This window comes from Dermacentor variabilis, chromosome 6, assembly GCF_050947875.1.
Source record: "Dermacentor variabilis isolate Ectoservices chromosome 6, ASM5094787v1, whole genome shotgun sequence".
Classification (NCBI taxonomy): Eukaryota; Metazoa; Arthropoda; class Arachnida; order Ixodida; family Ixodidae; genus Dermacentor; species Dermacentor variabilis.
The window spans coordinates 7438136-7465092 of record NC_134573.1 but is presented as its reverse complement, the minus strand read 5'-3'; the positions used below and the strand labels follow the sequence as shown (position 1 = coordinate 7465092).

General features: G+C 46.1%; 1 protein-coding gene across 8 annotated transcripts in view; it reads left to right on the top strand.

Annotated features, from left to right (window-relative positions):
- LOC142584599 (polycomb protein SCMH1-like) overlaps positions 1–26957 on the top strand; it is a 378417-nt gene that overhangs the window by 207712 nt on the left and 143748 nt on the right. For all 8 annotated transcript variants that reach the window (XM_075694723.1, XM_075694729.1, XM_075694726.1 and 5 more), the window contains 3 exons: positions 571–717; positions 15040–15283; positions 21193–21519. In XM_075694723.1, the coding sequence (XP_075550838.1) occupies positions 571–717; positions 15040–15283; positions 21193–21519 (718 nt within the window). The remainder of the gene's footprint in view (positions 1–570; positions 718–15039; positions 15284–21192; positions 21520–26957) is intronic.

Genomic DNA, 26957 nt, shown 5'->3' with positions numbered 1-26957 from the left:
TTGCAGAGTGCACGTAGTGCTGGTAGCTTCCTATGCGCTCTGCTTTCGGTGTTTCATTCACGTTGAAGTGACAGATTCATGGAGGTCAATTGGCTCACGGCTGCTGCCGCGATTCCTAACTCCAGAATTCTCACTGCAAGTTTCCGCACTCATCCAGTGAGATGTATTCATGTTTACCTGTGCGCACATGACACCGTGCTGGTTAATTTAGTTAAGACGCGTTGACGGGCTAGTTGGTTTGAATCCATGATAGAATGTATAAGCGCGACTGAACAAGAATGTAGAAAGGAGCAGACACACAAAGACTCTCTGTATGTCTCTCTTTCTACCTCCTCGTTGAATCACGCTTACACATTTTATCATTGTTAATTTAGTTACTAAGTGAATGTTTACAAGTTTATATGGACAATAAAGCTACTATCCTTACTTCGTACCGCTATCTGCTAATTTGTTATAGCAATCGGTGCTTTGCCTTCCGGGCAGAACTGCGAATTTTTTTTGTGTTGCTGTCATTTCCGACAAGTTTTTCGCACCCAGTCTGAGCCTGTGATGCGCCCTCTCATGGCACAGGAGGTGAAGCCCATTGGGCACTGCGAGCGCGTCGGGGGAATGCTGCAGCCGCCACTGGGCTTTCGCATGAATGCCTCCTCGTGGCCCATGTTCCTGCTCAAGACACTCAACAAGGCCGACATTGCTTCCGAGTCGTACTTCAAGACGGTGAGTGGGCCTGACTGATGTGAATGTGATTCTGCAATAGGGACGTACATTGGTGAAAACTTTGCAGCGACACCTGCTGTGGCCAGTGGAAGGGCTGAGTGGGTACCTTACTGTGTCTCCTCAAGGTGCTGCCACAAGAGAGGCACTGTCGGTTCTGCCAGTGATGCGCGTGCTTTGATGATGTTGCTTGCTTGGCACAGTTCCTTTGCAGTTTGCCATGCCAAAAGTATCAGTGTCACAGAGCTCGGTTGCTGCTGCATAGTGTGCAGTGCAAAAGCCGCAGCAGAAAGACAGTCACTACCATCCTCCTCGCCAGCCTATTTCTTATGCCCACTGCAGGAGGAACACCTTTCCGAATGGTCTCCAATTAACCCTGCCTTGCGCTAGCTGATTGCAAAGAAGATAGTAGCAGTGTGCAAATCTTGATTTGAATTCTAAGGTTTTACATGCCGAAACCCCGATTCGATTATGAGGCACACCGTAGTGAGGGACTCCGGATTAATTTTGACCACCAGGGTATCTTTAATGTGGCCTGAATGCACGAGACAACAGATGCTTTTGCATGTGTGCAAATGTTTCAATCGAACGCTTTTGTAAATACGAATACTCTCCAGATTGTTTAAATATTTCATAATCATCAAATGTGCTTACTCAAACATAGAATTTTGATAAATGTTATCCTCGCAGCCATAGTATAGGCATAAAATGAGCAGTTACATAGTGGACCAGGCAATATCACTCAGAGTCAAACTTCACCTGCTAAACTGTTATCATTTGTACTCTCTAAAGTGTGCTGGGTGTGCAAAAAACAAATATTTTCCTAATGCTTTGTTTGTGCTCTTAAACTGGTAACATTATTAATACAGCTGATTTCCATAAATTTGGCTCTAGTTCATTTGGTTCTGACCAGAGGTTCCGACCAGAGGTCCCGGCCAGTGTTCATGCATTTTTATTGGCCCACACTTTTGTTATTTCAATCCTAGAATGGGCGTTTGCCAGATAATTTGAACTTGATCAGTCAGCGTGTATGTGGCCTGACCAATATTGTGGCCCCAGTCACTAGTGACCCTTTTAGTGGCAGTGTCTGTCCTGGTGGAGCTTATAAGGGTACAGTGAACGCATTAAGACACATCCCTCTCCTGTCAAAAATGCCTATTTTTGACCTGCCCTAGGAAGATTTTTAAGCAATAATGGTGCATGCAGTAACGGTAGCTCACAATGTCTGACTATAGTATTTACTTGATTCTAATGCATGCCTGCACATGCAGTCGCATATAAAACCAAAACTTTGTGTTCACGGCATTCATATATTTTACCACATAACATGATTGTATTGCAGTGAAGTCACCTTTAGGATACCGGCCGCTAATGTGCAACACATAGTAGACCCTTGCCCATTTTTCTCGCCAGAAAATGCAGTGCACACCAGACTTGCACAGTGAAAGCTCGTTACTATGAACACCACATTAACAAACTTTTCAGGATAAAAAATTTTTCAGTATAATGAAGTTTTTAGAAATCCCCTGCTGACTGCCTAAAGTTCAATGGTAAAATATTTCAGTACTACGAACTTCAGAATACCGAAGGCATTATGAAACATCGTTCCAGCGCACAATTGAACACGGACAAGAAAAGAAGGACAACACGAACGCCGGTTGACAAGGGTCGAGGAAGGGTTTGCACACACAAGAGGAGGGAAGACAGGGCCCAATGTACTAGAAAGTATATTGCTAAGTATGGACAACTAGGCTAGTTGGTTGTGGTTGGCATTATGAAACATCATTCCAGCACACAATTGCACACGGATGAGAAGAGAAGGACAACACGAACGCCGGTTTTTTTACAAGGGTCGAGGAAGGGCTTGCACACATAGGAGGAGGGGAGACAGGGCCGAATGTACTAGAAAGTATATTGCTAAGTATGGACAGCTGGGCTAGTTAGTTGCGATTGGCATTATGAAACATCGCTCCAGTGCACCATTGAACACAGACAAGAAGAGAAGGACAACACGAACATCGGTATTCGTGTAGTCCTTCTCTTCTCGTCCTTGTCCAATTGTGCACTGGCACTGGCACTGAAGGTTTCAAAATAATGATCTTTTTGCAGTTTCGGTGTCATATTAGCAATGCCTCAATGCTACAAATTTTACTAAATCTAGAGATTCTTTGATTTTCCTGTATCCTTTACCTTAAAGAACCTTTTGCCTATCTGGCTAAAGAAACAACTATACTACACACTGGTACATTCGCGTTTCCACTATTGTCTTCTTGTCTGGGGCACAGCACCTAAAACAAGCATAGAAAACATATATTTATTACAAAAGAAATTTTTTCGCCAAATTGATAATGCACCATACCTTAGCCACACTGCCCCACTGCTTAGAAAACATCAACTGCTTACACTGTGGAATGTTATAAACAAAAAGATAGCGTTAGCTAGTTACCTACAAATGCATTCCGATCCTACGGCTTTTTTTCAACAGTATCTAACGAAAACACACACCTACAACACCCGGCACATATGTTACAATAAGGAAAAAATATGTACGAACTACGGCACCCAGAAACTTAGCTACAGAATTTCCAGATTTTTAAACGATCACCATCCTGCTGTAAACATTATTCAATAAAGTAAATCATTCAAAGCTTTCAAAAATAACATCACTATGTATCTATTGTCACTGCAGGAATGACCACTCCTTTTGTTTTTTCTGTTGTTTGTTACAGCATTTTTCCCAATTGTACATAAATGTTCAATATGAAATAACTCCCGTTTCAATGTTATGAACCACTCTGTATTTCCATTTCGTTTAGTGTTTATTTTATGCGCTGAATGTCTTGTGCTCTCGAATGGGACCAAGAAGGGTGCAGACTCCTTGTCAGGCAACCACTTGCCTTTTGGTCTGCGCCCTAGGCAACTGTACCATACATTGTCTGAATAAACTCTTTGACTTTGACGGCAGCCGGAACAGTAGAAAAGCAGATGACAAGGTGCAGAAAAGGGATGTCGTGTTCATCCCTTCTTTCTGTCCACGCCTCTTTCTTTAGCATTTCTTTCTGCGGCCGTACCAGTTATGCGTGCATAGAAATGTAACCTAACCTCTGTGCTTGATGCCATGTGGTCGCACTTTCTGGTCGTTTGCGCTTTGAAATAGTTCAGGTGTCCCCACCCTCAAGCGACACGGCTGTGGTGTCAGTGGCAAGGAATGTGAAAAACAAACGAAGAAACCGTGCACTTTGGAGGTGACTTGGAGGTTCCTCTCTGTTGGTGGCTATCTCAGCGTCAGCGTCACTTTCGAGCATGCTTCAGTGGTGCGCGGTGGTGGAATCTATGCAAAATAGCAGCAGCACAGGCTGACAGCCAACAGTGGTGTTTTGGTGGATTGCTCATGCAGTGACAATTGAACTCATGGACAATTGATGACCAATGACAATTGATCAACTCGTGGGTTGATGGGTAAAATGGTTAATTTTGGGGCTTTCGCTATAATGACCTTTCAAAATAAGTTTGCCACGTTGTTGTGAAGTTCGTTATATCAATTTCTGTACTTTGTTTTGAAGCCTCAATGTCATTTCTAAGCAGGCAGATGTTTGATTTAGGGGTGTGTTAAAATCAGGCAAATACTGTCAAATAAATCGGTGAGCTGTTCTGATGTTTTATGTGTTAGAATTAAATAGACACTCCAGGCGCATTTTTTCCATCATCATCACCGTGCACCGTATTCTCTATTTGCAAGTGAAAGTGTGCAAGGGTGAGCTGACAATCGCGTTGGCGATAGTGAAGGTGCGTCCGCGAGCGATGGTGAAGGTGCGACCGCAAGCGATGGTGTAGGTGTGACCACAAGCGATGGTGAAAGCGTGACCGCGAGCGATGGGGAAGGCCCGACCGCGAGCGATGGTGAGGGTGCGACCGGGGGCGAGCGATGGGGAAGGCGCGACCGGGGGAGATCTCGATGGTGAAGGCACGTCCACAAGCAATGGGGAAGGCACGTCTGTGAGCGATGGGGCAGGCACGTCTGCGAGCGATGGTGAAGGCGCGTCTGCGAGCGATGGTGAAGGTGCGACCGCAAGCGATGGTGAAGGCACGACCGCGAGTGATGGGGAAGGCGCATCCGTGAGCGGTGGTGACGGCAATGCGAAATCGGCGGGGCAGAAGTTTTCGCGTGAAATATTCAGGTTGCACAACGAGAGCCAAGAGCGGACATTTTGAATGCGCTGTCATCTAGCTCTGCACGACGAATGGATGCATGCTGATCAAAAAGGCAACTAAGGTGCACTAAACTGCTGCAGGAAAGCGAAAAACTACATCAAAATGTAAAGAAAATGTGTCCTCATTAGCAAAAGACTACATCCCAGGCCGGTTTTAGGTGCTCAAAGGAAAGATTTAAATGTTTACAACAAGTGAAACTTTGAGCTCCGTTTTCTCAGCTTTCGTTTTTTGTGCAGTTGCTTTCTGTCATCCCAGTGCCATTTCACAACGAATGAAGACAAAATCATTCTGTCTTTTGCACTTGATTGATGAGTTCAATAAAGATTGATGAAACCTTGATGAGTGCAGTACAGCTGTCCATTTTTAACTGGAGCTCATAAAAAATTTATAATTCATTTTTGCAAAAGTCGTTAGACAATATGCATAGGAAAGTTAAAAAAACATATTTATGCTCATTTTGGCATTTAAAAAATAAAGCAATAGCTTTATTGCACAGAATGGGCTTTTGTGAACATGTGGATGTGAAAATCTTGGTAAACTTATGTGTAATTAATTAATTTGGGAATGACCATTAGAGGCTGTCAATTGCTGTAACTTGAAAACTATAATAAATAGCAGAAAACTAATTTGTTACATCAGCGTAACAAATCACACCTGCATGCCAAATTTCACCAGTTTATTCCCATAAATGAAAAAAAAGTTTTCATTGCACGTCCCTCTTTAACAAATTTAGACATATTTTGTAAAGACCGAAACGACAGTTCCCGTGGAGGTCGTGTTATTATCGCTACCAATCGTCGACTGCACTGTACACTAGTCAACTTATCATCCCCATTAAAAATTATTTGGCTATGTTGCAACACATCACTACCACGCAATCTCATTGGAGTCCGTTATTGCGCACTGAATGCTAATGGAACTATTGTATATGACTTTCGTCACTCTCTGAACATGCTAGCTAAGACACACCCAAACTTTCCAATTCTGCCCTTCAGTGATTTCAATTTTCCCGCGACTGACTGGTCTGACCTTACTTCCACGTGACCATAAAGTAACGTTTCTTGCCAACTCATCAACACGTGTCTGACTTTCGGTTTATCCCAGCTCATCACCCAGCCAATACGCACCACCGATCATTTCTCAAACATTCTTGACCTTATTTTAACCTTATTTTAACCTTGCACCCCGAAAGTTTCTCCGTCGTTGCACATGTGCAAAGCCTCAGTGACCACACTATTACCCATACCACATTTTCCTGTAATTTACACAAAAGTAAAAAAAAAGTTTTAAAAAAACTTGTACTTTATGACCGAGGCCACTACTCCAGCCTAATAAATGAATTACCAGCCTTCTTGACCATCTCGCCTCGACATATCAGTCCTACTCAACCGAATCGAACTGGCTCCTTTTTTAAGCAGAGATGCAACAATTGGATTTTACATTCCTACTATTACAGTGAGTGAACAAATGCAATCGCCTTGGTTTAATATGAACTTAAAGTATCTAAATGATATCAAAAAACACCCCTTCCCATGTGCTAAACATACCAATTCTCAATTCACTTGGGACAGATACTACTGCGCTGCTAAAAATTACGACACACTAGCATTAAAAGAAAAGTGAAACTTCTACTCTAATTCATTACCTTCCATGCTGCAAAACAACCCTAAGGTCTACTGGAAATGTATTTATCCCACTGAATTTAACAATATACACATCTATGGCTCCGATGGCTTTCCTATACCCGATTCCGCAGTCACTAATGTATCAAATAATACGTTTTGCTCTGTATTCACCCTTGAACCTCTTCAAAATCTTCCTGGTGCCTCAGCTTACAGGTATCCTGAGATGCCAGACATTATCTTTAACCCCAGTGGTATCGTTAAGATTATAGACTCCCTAAAAAATTCATCATCAGTTGGTGTTGATGGCATAAACGCTTAAGTATTAAAGAACACAAAACACATATGCAGTTTAATCTTATCACTCATATTTCAGTAGTCACTAACAACCGGTTATGCTCCACAAGACTGGCGAATCGGTAAAGTAACTCCTCTATTTAAGAAAGGCAACAAACTTTCCCCAACTAATTACAGTGGAACCCTGGTTATATGTCCCCTGGTATTGCGACGACCCGGGCTTTACGACGGATTAGCGCAGTCTCGGCGAAATCCCCATAGAAGCAATGCATTAAAAACCACGGTTATCCGACGCAATTTTACGCCTGACCCAGGTTATACAACGAACCTTGCGAACCGCGGGACGGAACGACAGACAAAAGAAAAGGGCTGCGGGTCTCTTTCCTCGCTCTGTCTCTCCCCATGTGGAGCGCTTAACACCGCTCGACTGGTTCGCTCCAGCGCAGCTTTCTCCCCTGAATCGTCTCATCGATTGTTTCTCTCTCCCCTACCAGCAGCTGCCCGCGACGCTTGCTGTGCTGAAATAGCACCTTTTCTTCTAGACAATCACTTTCTCCCTCTCTTCTCAGCGGCGGTGCCTCTCGTCGCATTGGGGAAGCGTTTCTCTCCTTCCAATTTCTCAGCAGCAGATCGCCGACAAGGTAGCGCAGAGAGGCCTGTTTTATCACACGTGTTCTTCATCGTAATACTAGCGACCAGCATTCAGCGGAAGTTTTGAATTGTGTGGAGCAACGCGACGCACGATGTCCCGAAAGCGGACAGTTCTGTCACTCGGCGATAAGCTGAATATTATCAAGGAAGCGGAAAAGCGGCATGAAGCCACGAAAGTCAGCATTGCCTGGCACCTTAAGATACCCGAATCTTCGCTTGAGACGATCCTGCCAAACAAAGTGGTGATATTGCAGAATGCCAACAAGTTCGGGCTCAAGCGGAAAGCGGCAAAAGAAGGACAGCATAAGAAGTTAGAAAAAGTTCTCGTCAAGTGGCTGGATCAAGCACGGAGCTCTGCGATTAATGTTGACGGCGCCATTCTAAAAGAAAAGGCGGACCTTGTGGCATTGCGTCTGGGCATCGACGAATTTCAGGCATCAAGTGGGTGGCTGGATCGCTTTAAAAAACAAAACAGGATCGTGTAGAGCCGCTCCTGCGGAGAAAGCACTTTCGTGGACGTTTCGACGGTGAACGAGTGGATGGAATCACTGCCGGAGATGACTGCTGCATACAAGCCCTGCGATGTTTTCAACGCCGATGAGAGCGATACTTTTTACCATATGCAGCCCGAGCAAACCCTTGCGTTTAAGGGTAACAGCTGTCATGGTTGCAAACACAGTAAAGAGCGTGTGACAGCACTATTCTGTGCTAACGAGGATGGTTCCGAGAGGCTGCCCGTGCTCGTTGTTGGAAAGTTTGCGAAGCCATGGTGCTTTAAGAACTTGAAGATGCTGCCGTGCAGCTAGAACTTCAACAAAAAGGCGTGGTTGGCGTCTTCGCTCTTCAGCAATTTTTTGCAGCAGCTGGATGACAAAATGGTTGCTAAGGCAAGGAAAATATTGCTTTTCGTGGACAACGCACAGTGCCACCCACCCGATACGCTGAGCCTGAGGAACATAAAGTTTTTTTTTTTTCTGCCCAACTACAGAAGCCGGCTGCAGCCGCTGGATGCCGGCATCATTAAGTGCATCAAGCAAGGGTATGGGAAGCGGTTAGTGCAGCGTCGGCTGGCGGCTATGGAGCGCACCGAGTCGGAAAGAAAGATAACTGTTATCGACGCCATTCATTTTATTGCCAGTTTGTGGGACGCACTGTCGCGAAGCACAATCACTAACTCGTTCAAGCACTGTCGCTTTAAGCAAGAGACTGCCTCCTCTGCTGGGGACGCAACAACCTCAATGTCGCTCGAGGCTGATGCAGGCTTCGCCGCCAACGATTTTGAGGGTTTAAACCTCACCACGACCTTCGCCGAGTGCATGGAGGCTGACGACAACGTTGCGATCTGTGGCGAGGTGTCGCTGGACGACGCCATCGAGGAGGCTTTGCCTAGTGCTGGCACCGCTGCGACATCGGTCGAGGACAACGACGACGCCACAGTTACCGTGCCTGTGCCTACCACGTTCAGCGAGGTGCTACAGCACATAGACGGCATCAGTAACTTCATCTGTTCACGCAACACCGCAGAGGACCTCCTTTTGGATGTTGCCCAGCTCAAGCGAACACTCTTGGTACACAGATCAAACAAGGTCTAAAAGAGACTTACCGGCTTTTTTTAAAGTTCGCTTCGGCTGGCAGGAAACGCGGCAGTGTGAAGTGGAATGCTGTAAAGGTTCGCTTGAATAAAGCATGATTGGTACCTGTACTGCAGCATTAATTCTTATCGCATTTACTCTTTTGGTAATTTGGGTTTCCAAGCGCTGTAGAGTATGTTACTAGTTTACATTGAAGTTTCTTGTAAATCCGTCGCGTGAAATAAGTAGTATCTTTATAGACATAACTTATGTTGGGATTCTACGACGCCCGCATTTTACGACACTTTTTCGCGGTACCGAGAAAGTCTTTAATCGGGGTTCCACTGTATAGACCAATTTCAATCACTTGCACCTGCTCCAAAATCATGGAACATGTTAGTTACTCTAGCATAGCTAATTTTTTATCCTCTGTTAATTTCTTTCATCCTAATCAACATGGTGTCCGCAAAGGACGTTCTTGTCACACACAGTTCGCACTTTTCACACATGACTTGCATTCTTTTATTGACCAGAACATTCCTGTTGACGTCTTGTTTTCGGATTATGAAAAAGCTTTTGATAAGGTCCCTCATGAATGTTTAATACTAAAGCTTTCAAATCTTAACCAACATCCATCAGTATTAGCATGGATAAGGGCATTCCTAACTAACTGCTAACAATTTGTTTGCACGAACTCACATTCATTGCCGATGTCTTCCGTCCTTTCAGGCGTACCCTAAAGAACTGTCCTTGGTCGACTTCTTTTCCTAATCTATATTAACGACCTTCCTTGTAACATCTCTTCTGAAATCTGCCTCTTCGCCGATGATTGTGTCATATATTGCCCAATAACTAATCCTGATAATGTCTCCAGCTTGCAAGAGGATCTTAACAAAGGATCTTAACTTGGTGTGACACGTGGCTCATGGCACTTAATATAAGTAAGACTTCCCTGCTATTATTTCACCTCCGCCGTAACTACGTAGTTCCATATTATTTTATTACCGAAAACCTTGTTGCTCCTACTGACTCCTACAAATACTTAGGTATCCATATTTTTAATGTTTTAACTTGGACACGTCATGTAAACAACATTATCAATTCGGCTAACCGTCTGTTGGGCTATTTTCGTCGCAATCTGGCATTTGCCCCACCCGCTGTTACTTGCTTACAAGACCCTCATATGCCGAAAATTTGAATAGACTAGCACTGTTTTTGACCCTCATCATACTAACTTAATCAACACCCTCAAATCTGTTCAAAACTGCGCTGCTAGATTCATTCTGTCTGACTATTCCCACAGCAGCAGTATCACAGCATCAAAAGCGCAGCTTGATCTGCCCCTCCTCACATCCCAGTGTAAAATAGCCAGACTCGCTCTTTTTCATAGATTTTATCATTCACTGCCATAGGGTAACAAGATTATCAGACCACCTATTGCTATTCCCGCAATGCTAACCCCAACAATGTGAACCCCCCATGCGCACATACAGTCACATACCAGACAGACAAACAGACAATGAACTTTATTTGATCCTGAGGAGCTTCAGTGGGGGCCACTATCGGGGACCCGCGGAAGCCGCTGGCCACGTCCAAGTCAGGGCAGGAATACCGTGATGTTCCGCCCTTTCTTGGGCCCTCTGGATTGCTTCTAGTTGTGTCTAGAGCGATGGGCTTTGGAGTGCCTCTTCCCAGCTGGATAGAGGGCCGTTAGGTAACGCGGAGCATTGCCAAAGCATGTGCACTAAGGAACAATAAATCTCATTACAGTTCGGACAGCTGGAATCGACGTCTGTGTAGATAAGGCTGAGAAAGCCCAGCGAGGGGAATGAGCCCATCTGGAGCATTCTAAGTGAAACTGACTGAGACCTGTCTAACTTCGGGTGAGGAAAAGAATAGGCCCTTCTACTAAGCCCATAGTGAGATGTTATCTCGTGAAAAGTAAGGAGCAGATCGTTCTGCTGAATTTCATCCTGTCCCCATAAGGCCTCCATGCCGCCGCGGCACGTTAGATCTCGCGCATGGTCATGGGCAAGCTCGTTGAGGTTAGGTATGTTCTGATGAACGTCCGCACCCGTATGAGCGGGAAACCAAGAGATGAAGTTAGTGCCAGGTTTGTTCTCTTTTCCAGAATGGAGGCAGCCTCTCTGGCTAGGTTACCTGATTCGAAAGCTTTGATGGCCGCTCGTGAGTCGGTGAAAACGGTGCGCGAGGGGTCGGTCATGGCCAGGGCTATGGCGACTTGTTCTGTGACTCCGCTCGTAGCTAACCTAACCGAAGCTGAGGAGCGTAATTCCCCTTTGCTGTCGATGATTGCCAACACGAACGTGCTAGAGTTGCCGTACTGAGCCGCGTTGACAAAGACAGTCGAATCTTGATTCTCGCTGGCCTTCTCTAATAGCGCCCGTGCTCGGGCTTTTTGGCTCCCTACATTGTATTGCGGGTGCATATTCCGAGGGAACGGGCTGACCACAAAGGTTGCCCATGCCTCCCTGGATAAGGTGATTTTCCATTCATTGAGAATTCTTGGAGCCATGCAGGCCCCGTCTAGGATGCGTCTCCCTACCCTGGTTGACGAGAGCTTGACTACCTGAGCGGTGACCTGCGCTTCGATCACTTCATCACTGTCGTTGTGCCTACCCACTTTGCTTAACCTGTCCGAGCAAGTGGTTACTGGTAGCCCCAATACCTTTTCGATGCTCTTGTGCATGAGAATGTTAAGCTTATTCTTTTCGGTTTTGGTCCATTTAAGGGCCGATGCTACATAGTTGATGTGGCTCATTAGGAAAGCGGGATGGATCCTGAGGAGGTTGTCTTCACCTAGTCCCTTCTTTCGTCCGGATACTCTAGCAAAGAGTTTCAGCATGCTCTTGGTTTTGGCCGTGATGTGCATCAGCGTTTTGGCGTTACATCCACGCGCGTCTATCAGTAATCCTAGGATTCTGATAGATTCGACTTGAGGAACGGGCTGCCCGTTTCTTGCAAAGAGGGATATGGGAAGTTGGTTAAGCGGGGTGAGTCCCCTAACGCCTTGCTTGGCCAGCCTGTACAGTAACAATTCAGATTTGTTTGGGGATAGTTGGAGGCCTGTGTCTTCCAGGTAGGACTCCGTTGCATCTAGGGCTGATTGTAGCACGTGCTCTACCTTTGCGAGTGATCCTCCCGGGCACCAAATCGTGATATCGTCCACGTATAGCGAGTGGCTTATATTAGGAAGGGATCTGAGCCTCTCCGATAAGCCCTTCATGACTATGTTGAACAGTAAGGGCGAGATGACTGCTCCTTGAGGAGTGCCTCTGGCCCCTAGTGCGAACTCATCTGACTTGAGTTGCGCAATCCTGATGGTGGCTGTTCTGTTCATGAGGAATGATCTAACAAAAGCCTGAAACCTTGCTCCCAGACCTAGGCATACCAAATTCATAATTGCCAACGATTTGAATCACCTGTCAGAACTCATTGCCATCATCAGTGACCTGCTCCGTTTCAAGTCTTCAATCGAAGCCCCATCATTCAAGTCTTCTCACCTAACCAACATTTTTGCCATGTTACGCCCACCCCTCATGTAATGTCCCAGCCAGGGACCTTTGAGGTATAATAAATAAATAAATAGATAAATATATAAATAAATAAATAAATAGACAGCATGAAGGTCACTTCACTCGCTGCTGTTGCCGTGCTTTCTCACGCCAGCGTTCATCGTGTGTGCTGTGCTCACCTTTGCCTGTGCACACTGACACCATGCTTGTTAATTTAGTTTGTAAGCGAATATTTACTTATACGGCCAATAAAACTACTATCTTTACTTCGAGTGGCTGTCTACTAATTTGCTATCGCAATGGATGCTTCGCCTTTCAGGCAAACCGTGACTTTTCTTGTTTTTTGCATCTTGTTAATTCAGAACTTCCTAAGCTAATCAACAAGCGTAAGACAGCTGACATAAGGAAGTGTAATATGGATAGAATTGAACATGCTCTCAGGAACGGAGGAAGCCTGAAAACAGTGACAAAAAGAAACTAGGAATTGGCAAGAATCAGATGTATGTGTTAAGAGACAAAGCCGGCAATATCATTACTAATATGGATGAGATATTCAAGTGGCTGAGGATTTCTGTAGAGATTTATACCGTACCAGGGGCACCCTCGACGATAATGGAAGAGAAATTAGTCCAGAGGAATTCGAAATCCCAAAGGTAACGCCGGAAGAAGTAAAGAAAGCCTTGGGAGATATGCAAAAGGGGAAGGCAGCTGGGGAGGATCAGGTAACAACAGATTTGTTGAAGGATGGTGGACAGATTGTTCTAGAGAAACTGGCCACCCTGTATACGCAATGCCTCATGACCTCGAGCGTACCGGAATCTTCGAAGAACGCTAACATAATCCTAATCCATAAGAAAGGGGACGCCAAGGACTTGAAAAATTATAGACCGATCAGCTTACTGTCCGTTGCCTACAAACTATTTACTAAGGTAATCGCAAATAGAATCAGGAACACCTTAGACTTCTGTCAAGCAAAGGACCAGGCAGGATTCCGTAAAGGCTACTCAACAATAGATCATATTCACACTATCAATCAGGTGATAGAGAAATGTGCGGAATATAACCAACCCTTATATATAGCTTTCATTGATTACGAGAAAGAGTGATTCTGTCGAAACCTCAGCAGTCATAGAGGCATTACGGAATCAGGGTGTAGATGAGCCGTATGTAAAAAAACTGAAAGATATCTATAGCGGCTCCACAGCCACCGTAGTCCTCCATAAAGCAAGCAACAAAATCCCAATAAAGAAAGGCGTCAGGCAGGGAGATACAATATCTCCAATGCTATTCACAGCGTGCTTACAGGAGGTATTCAGAGACCTGGATTGGGAAGAATTGGGGATAAAAGTTGATGGAGAATTCCTTAGTAACTTGCGATTCGCTGATGATATTGCCTTGTTTAGTAACTCAGGAGACCAACTGCAATGCATGCTCACTGACCTGGAGAGGCAAAGCCGAAGGGTGGGTCTAAAAATTAATCTGCAGAAAACTAAAGTATTGTTTAACAGTCTCGGAATAGAACAGCAGTTTACAATAGGTAGTGAGGCACTGGAACTGGTAAGGGAATACATCTACTTAGGACAGGTAGGAACTGCGGATCCGGATCATGAGACTGAAATAATCAGAAGAATAAGAATGGGCTGGGGTGCGTTTGGCAGGCATTCTCAGATCATGAACAGCAGGTTGCCATTATCCCTCAAGAGAAAAGTATATAATAGCTGTGTCTTACCAGTACTCACCTACGGGGCAGAAACCTGGAGGCTTACAAAAAGGGTTCTGCTTAAATTGAGGATGACGCAACAAGCTATGGAAAGGAGAATGATGGGTGTAGCATTATGGGATAAGAAAAGAGCAGATTGGGTGAGGGAACAAATGCGAGTTAATGACACCTTAGTTGAAATCCAGAAAAAGAAATGGGCATGGGCAGGACATGTAATGAGGAGGGAAGATAACCGATGATCATTAAGGTTTACGGACTGGATCCCAAGGGAAGGGAAGCGTAGCAAGGGGTGGAAGAAAGTTAGGTGGGCGGATGAGATTAAGAAGTTTGCAGGCATGGCATAGCCACAATTAGTACATGACCGGGGTTGTTGGAGAAGTATGGGAGAGGCCTTTGCCCTGCAGTGGGCGTAACCAGGATGATGATGATGATGATGTTAATTCAGTCGATTTCATCCATCCCATTAGGATAGAATTAATGGAAGCCAATTGTAGTGGGATGTGAACATTGTTTTATATTAAGTGTGACAATAGCTGTTGATTATTTGAAATGTATTCAATTCGGATCACTTCTCTGACTATTTATGGCACCCCTTGTGGCACTATGCGAAGACAGATGAATCTGTGGCGCCATGTACTGTGTTATCCCCCGCTATTCAGTCCATTTGTACAACAGAAGCAGCATTTCCCTTGTGCTTTTGTCTGATTGCTGCCCAGGAACCACCCAGCCCACGGAGCAATGAATTCAAAGTGGGCATGAAGCTGGAGGCACTAGATCGCAAGAACCCCCACCTCATCTGTCCAGCCACTGTTGGGGCAGTCAAAGATGACATGCTATTTGTCACCTTTGACGGCTGGCGAGGTGCCTTTGACTACTGGTGCCGTTTTGACTCCCGTGACATCTTCCCGGTCGGGTGGTGCCGCCTTAGTGGACACCCTCTTCAGCCACCTGGCAACAAAGGTGAGAACTTAGTTGGTGCTATTGTATCTCTGTGGACGATTTGCCTTTCGGACGATTTGCCTTTCGGACGATTTGCCTTCACTGAAGGGCAAATTTTCTGCATCCAGTTGCCATTCAGAAGTGAACAGGTTGCATGCAGAATATACGCCACAATGAAGATGATTAACAACAAAGTGTTACTACCAACTGATTTTATTGCTGCTTGATCAGCAGCAATATACACTCGAACCTAATTCATGTGCTTTGGAAATAAATGTGCTAACAGGAAAACGTACGATTTGAAATCACTGAAACATGTGACACTCAACTGTAGTACACATCTGCGGCAAAGCGTTACATGAATTGTTGCGGTACAAGACTCAAAATGTGAATTGTTGTTTTTGTGCCTTAGGCAAGCTCACGTTTGCACTCCTTGAATTCTACCTCAATCAGCAACTTCTTTGAGCGGGACATTTTCGCGGGACGCTTTAAAAAATGTGCCCACTCAGCACGAGGCACCAGTGCACATCCCCTGCAGGGGCACCTGCATTGGCAGGCGTTTTGTGTGTTGCGACACTGCGTTACCTAGCACACGAGGGTTGGACCCTCGCGCATCTAACCATGCGTAGCTTAGCCGTGTCCAAGGAAAAGAGCATCCTGGTGGTTGAGCTGATGCCGAGTGTGTGGACCTTTGAGGTCCCTCTGCAGAGGCAACATGCCCCTTTGGCCTTGGCTTCATGTAGACAGCACTTCCGGACTGACCTACCCGGGCAAAATCGGTAGTTGCCTTTTCCTATCATTTTCTCCAATCTTCGTCTTTCTCTCTCACTTTTAATCTTTCCTGTCTTCTCTCTTCTGCATTACTTCAGCGATGGTTAACCCTGTGTGAGTAGCCAACCTGGGTTATGTTATATTCAGTTATAGTGGTAATGTATTGCTGGCGCTTGCAGGACCTGTTTTTACATGCCCTGCGACATCCCCTTGTAAGGCTCCGTGGTGGGTGGCTGGTGTTTCTACCGAAAATATACTCACTCATGGCTGGTTCCTTCCTCCCACTACCTGATTGTTCCCTGAGGAGGGGGTGCACCAATGAAATTTTGAGTTTCTCCGTCACCAAAAAAATCTTTTCCCCATTTCCACATCATTCACTCTGAAAAACCAGACAAACCATGCGATCAACCTGACCATTCCTTGTTTCGAAGTCTCTTACTGAAGTTTTTAGTAAAGGTTATATTGCACCTAGGATGGCAAGCGGTGATCTCGTGTTGGAGCTCCACAACCAGAAACAATATGAAAAACTGCGAAATCTCGTGTCATTTCAGGATGCCGCAGCAACAGTAATCCCGCTCCACCACCCGTGCCATGTCAGATGACACTCTGTTCGAGTCCACTGAAGCTGAACTCCTGGTGGGCTTCAGTAAGCAGAACATCATCGTTAAACGAATTAAGATGAGCTGTGACAGCAAGTGGTGCAGCGGTGGCGTAGAGGTAGAGCATCCGCCTCACGTGCAAGAGGACCGTGGTTCAAACCCTGGTGCCGCGTAATTTTCCACCAGATTAAAAAAAAAAATCCCTGTGTTGATAAAATTGCATGAACAGGCCTGGAGTGCAGCCTTGATCCTGGTGCTCAGAACCGGTAACACATTCCCTCACCACAGCACGATTGGCCACCCTGGTGCAGTACTTGGCCACAGCCAATGAATACAACAATCAAACCCTGCCCTCAGTTCCCAGCACCTGCGGAGCAACTGACCATGGTGGCGGTCAGACCTGTGACCCAGCAGTGGGTGCTAAGAATCTCTGGGTTCGGACAGGCCGCCATTGGAATCTGAACCTGGCAACGTTTAATACCTGAGCGTTATCTAGTGAGGCGAGTTTAGCAGTGCTATTTGAGGAATTAGTGTGCAGTAAATGGGATATAATATGGCTCAGTGAGGTTAGGAGTACAAAAGAAGCATATACAGTGCTAAAAAGCGGCACATCCTGTGCTATCGGGGCTTAGCGGCGAGACGAGAACTATGGGTCGGATTCCTGATTATTAAAAATATAGCTGGTGACATACAGGAATTCTATAGCATTAACGAGAGGGTGGCAGGTCTTGCTGTGAAACTTCATAAGAGGTACCAATTAAAGGTCGTACAGGTCCCTACATCCAGTCATGATGACCAGGAAGTCGAAAGCTTCCATGAAGACGTGGAATCGGTGATGGGTAGGGTGAAAACAAAATAGACTATACTGATGGGCGACTTCAATGCCAAGGTAGGCAAGAAGCAGGCTGGAGAAAAGGCAGTGGGGGGAATATGGCATAGGCACAAAGAGCAGGGGAGAGTTATTAGTAGAGTTTGCAGAACAGAATAATATGCGGATAATGAATACTTTCTTCCACAAGTGGGATAGCCGAAAGTGGACGTGGAGGAGCCCGAACGGCGAGACTAGAAATGAAATAGACTTCATACTCTGCGCTAACCCTGGCATCATACAAGATGTGGACGTGCTCAACAAGGTGCGCTGCAGTGACCATAGGATGGTAAGAACTCGAATTAGCCTAGACCTGAGGAGGGAACGGAAGAAACTGGTACATAAGAAGCTGATCAATGAGTCAGGGGTAAGAGGTAAAATAGAGGAATTCCAGATCAAGCTACAGAACAGGTATTCGGCTTTAACTCAGGAAGAGGACCTTAGTGTTGAAGCAATGAACGACAATCTTGTGGCCATCATTAAGGAGTGTGCAATAGAAGTCGGTGGTAACTTCGTTAGACAGGATACCAGTAAGCTATCGCAGGAGACGAAAGATCTGATCAAGAAACGCCAATGTATAAAAGCCTCTAACCCTACAGGTAGAATAGAACTGGCAGAACTTTCGAAGTTAATCAACAAGCGTAAGACAGCTGACACAAGGAAGTATCATATGGATAGAATTGAACATGCTCTCAGGAACGAAGGAAGCCTAAAAGCAGTGTAGAAGAAACTAGGAATTGGCTATAATCAGATGCATGCGTTAAGAGACAAAGCCGGCAATATCATTACTAATATGGATGAGATAGTTCAAGTGGCTGAGGAGTTCTATAGAGATTTATACAGTACCAGTGGCACCCACGATGATAATGGAAGAGACAGTGGTCTAGAGGAATTCGAAATCGCACAGGTAACGCCGGAAGAAGTAAAGAAAGCCTTGGGAGCTATGCAAAAAGGGAAGGCAGCTGGGGAGGATCAGGTAACAGCAGATTTGTTGAAGGATGGTGGGCAGATTTTTCAAGAGAAACTGGCCACCCTGTATACGCAATGCCTCATGACTTTGAGCATACCAGAATCTTGGAAAAACGCTGACATAATCCTAATCCATAAGAAAGGGGACTCCAAAGACGAAAAATTATATACTGATCAGCTTACTGTCCGTTGCCTACAAGGTATTTACTAAAGTAATTGCCAATAGAATCAGGAACACCTTAGACTTCCGTCAACCAAAGGACCAGGCAGGATTCTATAAAGGCTACTCAACAATAGACCATATTCACACTATCAATCAGGTGATAGAAATATGTGCGGAATATAACCAACCTTTATATATAGCTTTCATTGATTACGAGAAAGCGTTTGATTCATTCGAAACCTCAGCAGTCATGGAGGCACTGCGGAATCAGGGTGTAGACGAGCCATATGTAAAAATACTGAAAGATATCTATAGCGGCTCCACAGCCACCGTAGTCCTCCATAAAGAAAGCAACAAAATCCCAATAAAGAAAGGCATCAGAGAGGGAGATACGATCTCTCCAATGCTATTCACAGCGTGCTTACAGGAGGTATTCAGAGACCTGGATTGGGAAGAATTGGGGATAAAAGTTGATGGAGAATTCCTTAGTAACTTGCGATTCGCTGATGATATTGCCTTGCTTAGTAAACCAGGAGACCAACTGCAATGCATGCTCACTGACCTGGAGAGGCAAAGCCGAAGGGTGGGTCTAAAAATTAATCTGCAGAAAACTAAAGTAATGTTTAACAGTCTCGGAAGAGAACAGCAATTTACAATAGGTAGCGAAGCACTGGAAGTGGTAAGGGAATACATCTACTTAGGACAGGTAGGGACTGCGGATCCGGATCATGAGACTGAAATAATCAAAAGAATAAGAATGGGCTGGGGTGCGTTTGGCAGGCATTCTGAGATCATGAACAGCAGGTTGCCATTATCCCTCAAGAGAAAAGTTTATAACAGCTGTGTGTTACCAGTACTCACGTACGGGGCAGAAACCTGGAGGCTAACGAAAAGGGTTCTGCTTAAATTGAGGATGACGCAACAAGCTATGGAAAGGAGAATGATGGGTGTAGCATTATGGGATAAGAAAAGAGCAGATTGGGTGAGGGAACAAATGCGAGTTAATGACACCTTAGTTGAAATCCAGAAAAAGAAATAGGCATGGGCAGGACATGTAATGAGGAGGGAAGATAACCGATGGTCATTAAGAGTTACGGAATGGATCCCAAGGGAAGGGAAGCGTAGCAGAGGGCAGCAGAAAGTTAGGTGGGCAGATGAGATTAAGAAGTTTGCAGGGACATGGCCACAATTAGTACATGACCGGGGTAGTTGGAGAAGTATGGGAGAGGCCTTTGCCCTGCAGTGGGCATAACCAGGCTGGTGATGATGATGATGGTGGTGGTGGTGGTGGTGGTGGTGGTGGTGGTGGTGGTGGTGGTGGTGGTGGTGATGATGATGTGGAGATTGCTGCTCTACCAAACGCTACAGCGCAGGAAGTTGCCAATTTCATACTACGCTGTTTTCTCCCTTCATGGAGGTCCACGTGGACTTCTAAGCGACAGAGGCCGCGCTTTCTTATCTGAAGTCATTGAACAACTGCTTGCTGAATGTGCTGTTGTCCATCGTAAATGCAGTGCATCGTAAATGCAGTGCTTATCACCCACAGACTAACGGTACCACGGAACGTTTTAATCAAACTCTTGGTGACATGCTCGCCATGTAGCCACGGAGTCATTAAAACCCCAGAAGTTGAGGCAAGTCCTTGTACTGAACCACTATGCTTGTAGCTGTCGTAGTAAACACTATTTATTTATTTATTTATTTATTTATTTATTTGTTTTATTTTGTTTATTATAATACTTTCAAAAGGCCTAGTAGCCACAACAGAAAGGAGTGGTGAAAATGTGCAGTATTTCCAGTACAGCACAAGAATAGAAAATCAAACTATAAGGGACTTTGAACGGCGATCTTGAAGATAGTGGTGTCACCAATTAAGATTGTGAAGGCGGGAAGGCAGTTCCTTTCACTGGCGTTTCTTAGCAAAAAGGATGAATGGTGCAAATTAGTTCGACAAGATGGCACTTCAATTTTGTGTTGATGGTCAATGCGAGATGAGATGCAACTGGGTGTGGTGAAAAGATTTTCTTTAAGAGAAGGGTTAGAGTAATATATTCCATGAAAAACACAGACAAGACTATTGCGACGTAACGAGATGCAGATCTAGTGTTCTTTTCATGGACATGATGCTAGAACGACGTGGATAATTTGAGAGAACAAAACAAGTGGTGCGGTTCTGAATGCTTTCAAGGGAAATGTCAAGATTGGCATGAGCAGGGTTCCATATGGCACAAGCATATTCTAATTTTGGGTGGACGAGTGTTTCGTATAGAGTAAGCTTTAGTGAGGTGGATGCTGATGCAAAGTTCTGTCTCAAATAGCCTAATGTTATTAGCATAGTTAGTGACATATTCAACATGCATATTCCATGAAAGGTTGCTAGTGATAAGAAAGCCAAGATACTTATAGAAGTTAACAGCCGACAAGGCAGTACCATTAATAGAATATGGGAATATATCACAAAAGGTGGAGCTATGGAGACGTGCCTACTTTTGCTAGTGCCAGACTTCCCTCTAGTAATTTTTGTTTTCGTTTATGTTTGTGTGCACATCCCCTGTTGCAGGAGCCAAATACAAGGCCCGGCCGGGAAGTGCGGGCACCACAGTGGTTCCAGCGGCTGCCCTCGGCTCGCCCAGCATTCCTCCACCTCCAAGGGTGCCCTCACCTCGGAACTCCACCCCAACTGGCAACACGTCCTCCCTGGCGCCTGCTTCACCAGCAGTCACAGTGACTCGAGCGCGGACTGCCTTGTCGACGACAGGGGCAGCCTCCAACAACGGCTCGACCAGTGGCGATACTACACGAGAGCAAGTCAAGCGAGTCAAATCACCGCACGTCCTGGTCACTGAGCCTGACACTAGCACAGTGGCTGCTAAGCAGAATCCCACAGGTGTGCACCTAAGGCATGTTTCCATCAGTGTGGTTTGAATTACTATATATATCCGCGTTATGTACACACTTTTTTCCCCACTATGCCCAAGCAAATTTGGGGAGTGCATTTATTATGCGGGGTAAATTTCATGGAGGCAATTTCGAAACAGTGAAAATTGAAAATTAAAATGGTATTGATTTGGAACATGCATAAGATATCTTTGCAGTGTAATACATGTATACCATTTGCAAACCGCAATTTCACTCCGCATCAGAACCACGAGACCTGCTGTACAGGTTGCTGGCCGTTTTATCCACATCGTGGTTCCGCCATAGAGTAAAGAATCAAAGTGTCAGCTGCGTGAAGTCGGTGCGGCCTAGGCCAATCGCGCACGGCAAAACTGAATGCGCGCTCCGAACAGCAATCTTCAATTGCTGTTCGGAGCGTTGCCATTATCGCAAGCATAAAGTTGAAGCGTGCATCTGTTTTCACAAGCACACTGTGTGCGTCTCTTTCCTCGATTGTCCTGCTCATCGGCATGTCAAAGTTTATCGGTGTCTGATCAGTGTTTCCGTTTCCTGACCAAATAAAGTGTTATGTCCTGCAGCAGGCGTATAATGCGAAGAGTGTAGGTTAGGGCGGGTTGGTATTCCATAACCGAGGTTTTTTTGCGCACGAAAAGGGACGAAAGACAGTGGCAAGACAGTAGCGCTGTGTCCACGTCTTGCCACTGTCTTTTGTCCCTTTTCGTGTGCTAAAAAACCTCAGTATAATGCGACTTAATGCCACTCACACACATTGAAACCGAAGGCAGGCAGAAAATCGAGTCACAGACACGTGAATTCGACACTATGCACGACTATGACCACTATGCCAATCAAGTGCCCCTTCTTCCCTTTTAGACTCTCCCGTGGTGCGCCGCGCCTGGCTGCGCATCCCACGCGCACTCTCTTTTATTAAGTCAGTGTAAAGCACGTATAAAGTGCATGTGTTGCAGAGAACTAGTTACGTTTTTTTCTCTCTCAAATCTGCGAGGTGCCTTTGCGCTGGCACAGGTGGAAAGGATGCATTAAAGGCAAGCTGAAGAGTCTGTCGAATTCAATAAGACACTCATATACGGATGCGGGAACCTTATAAACCATGTAGGTAAAATTTGGCGTTTTTTTTTTTTCAATTAGGAGCGATGTAATAGTCGGTTAAAATTGCACTGTAGTTCCGCCCCCCATCGAATGCAGCGCGCTGCTGCTGACGCTGACGATGCGAGCAGAGACCGGAAACCGCGGTGTTGTGACGTCAACTCTAGTGTTTTGTTCCTTCGCAGCCTGCGCGACCATGCTTGTTTCTGCGTGCGTGCCATCGTAATCTGCTTCGATCGACCCTGCATTCCTTTGTTGGTGCGTCTGCGTGTATGTAGAGTGGTAGTCAACGTGCGTTTGCATGTGCTAGAAAGCAGGCGCACGCCAGGACGCTACGCTCCCCCCTTCTCTCGCGCACAGCGAGAAACCGACCGTCTCACGTAGCCGACGGAATTCGCCGCCTTTACGACTTCGGTTACGAGTAGTGTGAGGATGGCGCACAGATGAAGGTCACTACACGTACTGCATGAACCGGGAAGCTTTTCACGCGTTTAAATCGTCTTTGTAGATTGCCGACAACTTTCGGCAGCGCACAAATGCCGACGATCGCATCCCCGCTTACGTTCCACGAGGAGGCATGCAGGAACACAACACTACAGCTGTTTGACCGGAAACGAGCTCACTAGATCGGCAAAAGATCGGCGAGATCACTAGATCGCTTTGCAAAAAACATACTCACCAAAGAGCATTTCCAACACGAGGAGATCCCAAGACCTCGCTTTCGTTCGTGTCGAAAGCACTGCTCGCACCAGCATTGTTTGCTTCTTCGAGAGGCTGGCTCTTCGCAATCGGCTCGTACATGTAGGGAGTAACGCCGAACTCCTCAGAAAAACGCAGTCTCTTTGAATTTTCCATTACCTCTTAATTTTCCATTACAGCACCAAACTACCTGGCACCGTGCTTCATGTGTAGCGGCAGCGGTCGATCACTAGAGTTGACGTCACGAGGCGCCCGACCAATCACAGGCGGAAACGAGACGCGCGAGCTGGGCGTGTCCACTGCTGCACTTTTCGTCGAAATAAAATATAGTTGCGCTTTCTTTCGCTCAATTTCGATACGATATTCGAATTCGGAGGGTTGAAAACCATTATGTACACATGTTCACTCATTTTTTCTGGGAAACCTTTCAGCTTCCCTTTAAGCATTAAGTGCGTTTGCTTTAAACATGTGTGCAAGAGTAAAAGATTGTAGTCTCTCCAGAAAACTGCGTCATGGCCATTCAATCGTGGGACTGCACAGTAGCAAAGTTGAAGGTGCGCTTTTACGCAAGGGAAAAAAATTCTTATTTTTCATTGTTTATCTGGCGGTGCGTTGATTACGCGAGTGCATTCATTATGCGAGTAAATACTATAGCTGGGTTCCCCTGGGCTCAACCACCACTGTTTTCAGAGTTCTTATGTACAGCTCTTATTGCTTCCAGCTATGTACAGCAGAACCCCGCTGTTACGTTCCTCACTGCTGTGTTTTCCTGGCTGCTACGTCGTTTTCATCCGGTCCCGGCATAGCTTCCATAGGATCCAATGTATAAGGAACCCTGCTGTTACGTAGTAGCTGTGAAAACATTCCTGCATGATGCATCGCAACCCGAACCCACCTGGGCTAGGGTAGGCAACGCGCTCCAACCGCCACTTTGGCTTTTGACGAGTTTTGACCGGGCTTGGCCGGGCTTGGCTATGGAACTGGCTGCAAGAAGCTGCACGCCAGTTCGAGAGGCCGCCACTAGGTGGCCATTCGTGAAAAATGCTCTCACTATCATCACTGTGATTACGGTCGCCTCATGGTTTGGTTGGACGGGTCGACCCACGGAGGAAGGAAACTCAGGACAACGCCTCCTCTAGAAAGATGCCTGCGGCGTCGCTCGCTTACCCATTGTAGCCGTCGCGCCTTGAGTTGCAGTCGATTGTTAAGAGATGGCGCCACCTACTTCCCTATCTCCGCCAAGGGGGCTGGGGTGGTGTGGTGTCGCGGCGGTAGCAGCGGCTGCACCGGCCGTGCTGCCATGCAGTGATGTGCGCATGCGCGCATGTGTTGCAAGCGACCACCGCAAAGATCGCTAGCTACCACCTCAAAGATTGCTAGCTACCACCTCAAGTGGAAAGGAGGAAAAGGGGAAAGGTAAGGGCAGCAGGTTTTCGGCGCATGCGGCAGGCATCTTTTTAAAGGAGGCGTTGCTCAGGAGAGGCCCTGACGTCGGAAGTTGGCGTTGCTCCGCCTATCGGGCCAGCTCTCCTCTCTTGTTTACATTTTCGCGAAACCACGCCGCGCTGCGCACAACCGGGCTGCTCAGACGCACGCGCTGTGCGGCAATACTAAACAATCGTTAGCACTTTAGCATGATTACACCAAAGAGGGCAAAATTTCCTGCGGATATTCCTTCGTCTGTTGCCATTGCCGTGGCGCGGTGACAACGAGGAGCACGAGCTGCATGATGCCGGGGAGTTGTCAAATCCTAGATTTGGAGAAGCCGTCGCAGCTCTGGACCTCCTCCGCAGGTATGCCGCACCTCACAGCGACGCTGACAGCAATGCGGCCTTCCAGGCTATTGAGAAACGTGTGGTGATTTCTAGCGAGCGAAAGAAATGGCAAGCCACCATTCTAGACTTTTTAAAGTTCTAAGCGCACTCTGTGGAAATAAATTGTCTATAGTTGAAGCTGCACTTTTTTCATTCATTTTCGGAGCTTTCCTCACTGTTGCGTTTTCCCGGCTGTTACGTTTTTTTTCCTCAGTCCAGTGAAAAACATATGAACGGGGTTCCACTGTAATGGGATTGGTATTGTAGAGGAACCTGACAAACTGCTAATGCAATGAGAGATTAAGGTAATTGTGTTTAAGATCCTTGGCTCTGTGATAAATACATATAGTCGACATGCGCTGTGAATCACCATTCAGTGAAAGGCGCGTGATTTCACAAGCACGGAGGAAGCTATTGAGGTCGAAGAAAGCTGTACTGCTTTGGCTCACAGTTTGTAGAAACAGTTGGTCACCACACTGAGCAGTGTTATGCACCACCACCGTAGGCAGCACTGGTGATGGTGGTGCTGCTGCTATTGCTGCTCTGTAGGCGTTGCCTGTTGCTACATCCAGGTTGGCCAGTCTGCACAGTAGGTCATGCGCGATGGAAAAGAGGCGAGACAGAGAAATACACTATCTAGAGAAAATGTACGATCCAAAATCGCTAATCATTCGGCTAACTGAACTGTAGTTGAGATCTACGTAATTCAAAGCATTGCATGAATTGTTGCGGCACGAGACACTGACACGCGCCGATCTGGCAGGGCTCGAGCGACCCAAGACAAGCATTTATGCTTTTGCAGCTTTGGCGAGCTTACGTTCGTGCTCCTCGAATTCGGCCTGGGTTGTCAGCTTTTTCGAGCAAAGTGTTTTGGCGAGAAGTTCTGACGTGCCCGCCCCGCCAGGATCGAATTGTTGAGGCACGAGACGCTTATGTGTGTCAAGCTTGTGGGGGCCTGAGTGATCCAGGAAGCGCGTTGTCATTTTAAAATGGTGATGGGAAACCGAGACGAAACCGAGACGGTAGGTAATGCTGGAATACAATGCCATGATGCTGCCAGAGGAAAACGTAACGCTTACTTCACGTCACTTGCAGCAGGGAACGGCGGCGTGTTCGGGGTTTTTGCCTATTAAAAGCGTGCAGTACGCTTCCTACCTCAAACGGGTAAATGAAGATGCTTATCGCAATGGGTTGGCTGGGATAGCTGTGAATGGCAAAGTAGGATGACCCACTAGGAGACTTGCTGGTACGAGAATAGGAAACTGAGTGCATGGCAGCATTTTCGTGCGACACGGGTGGGTGAGTACTGCCGGAAAGCTGCCATTGCAGGCACTCACCACTGTCAATCATGCCTGAGCCTCGCACCTTTTGTTGCTTACATGGCATCTAGTGGCTGGGAAGCTCATCATACGATCTCACTCTAGCAATATACTAAATGTTAGTGCCGAGAGATAGTGTTTTCCGGGAACGCATTAAACGGTAAAAAAATGTATATATATCTGTAACTGTATTGGGTCATTTTTTTTTTGCGTTCTTGATCCAAACATTGGCATCAGGAAATCGTACGAAACAGCATTGTATCAAGGAGGTTCTGTTGTGGACTACACGCCCTCTACTATGCTTTTCACATGGATGCATTCATCATGCCTACATGGCTGCCAAGGACACGTGAAATAACAGGAGCTACATGCAACTTTGATGTTCTTGCAGCCTGGGATTCCTTGTCTCAGCTGGAAACTGTTTGACAGATCACGCATTTATAACATCCATTTTCACAAGGATGACATGTGAGAATGTCGTCTGACGT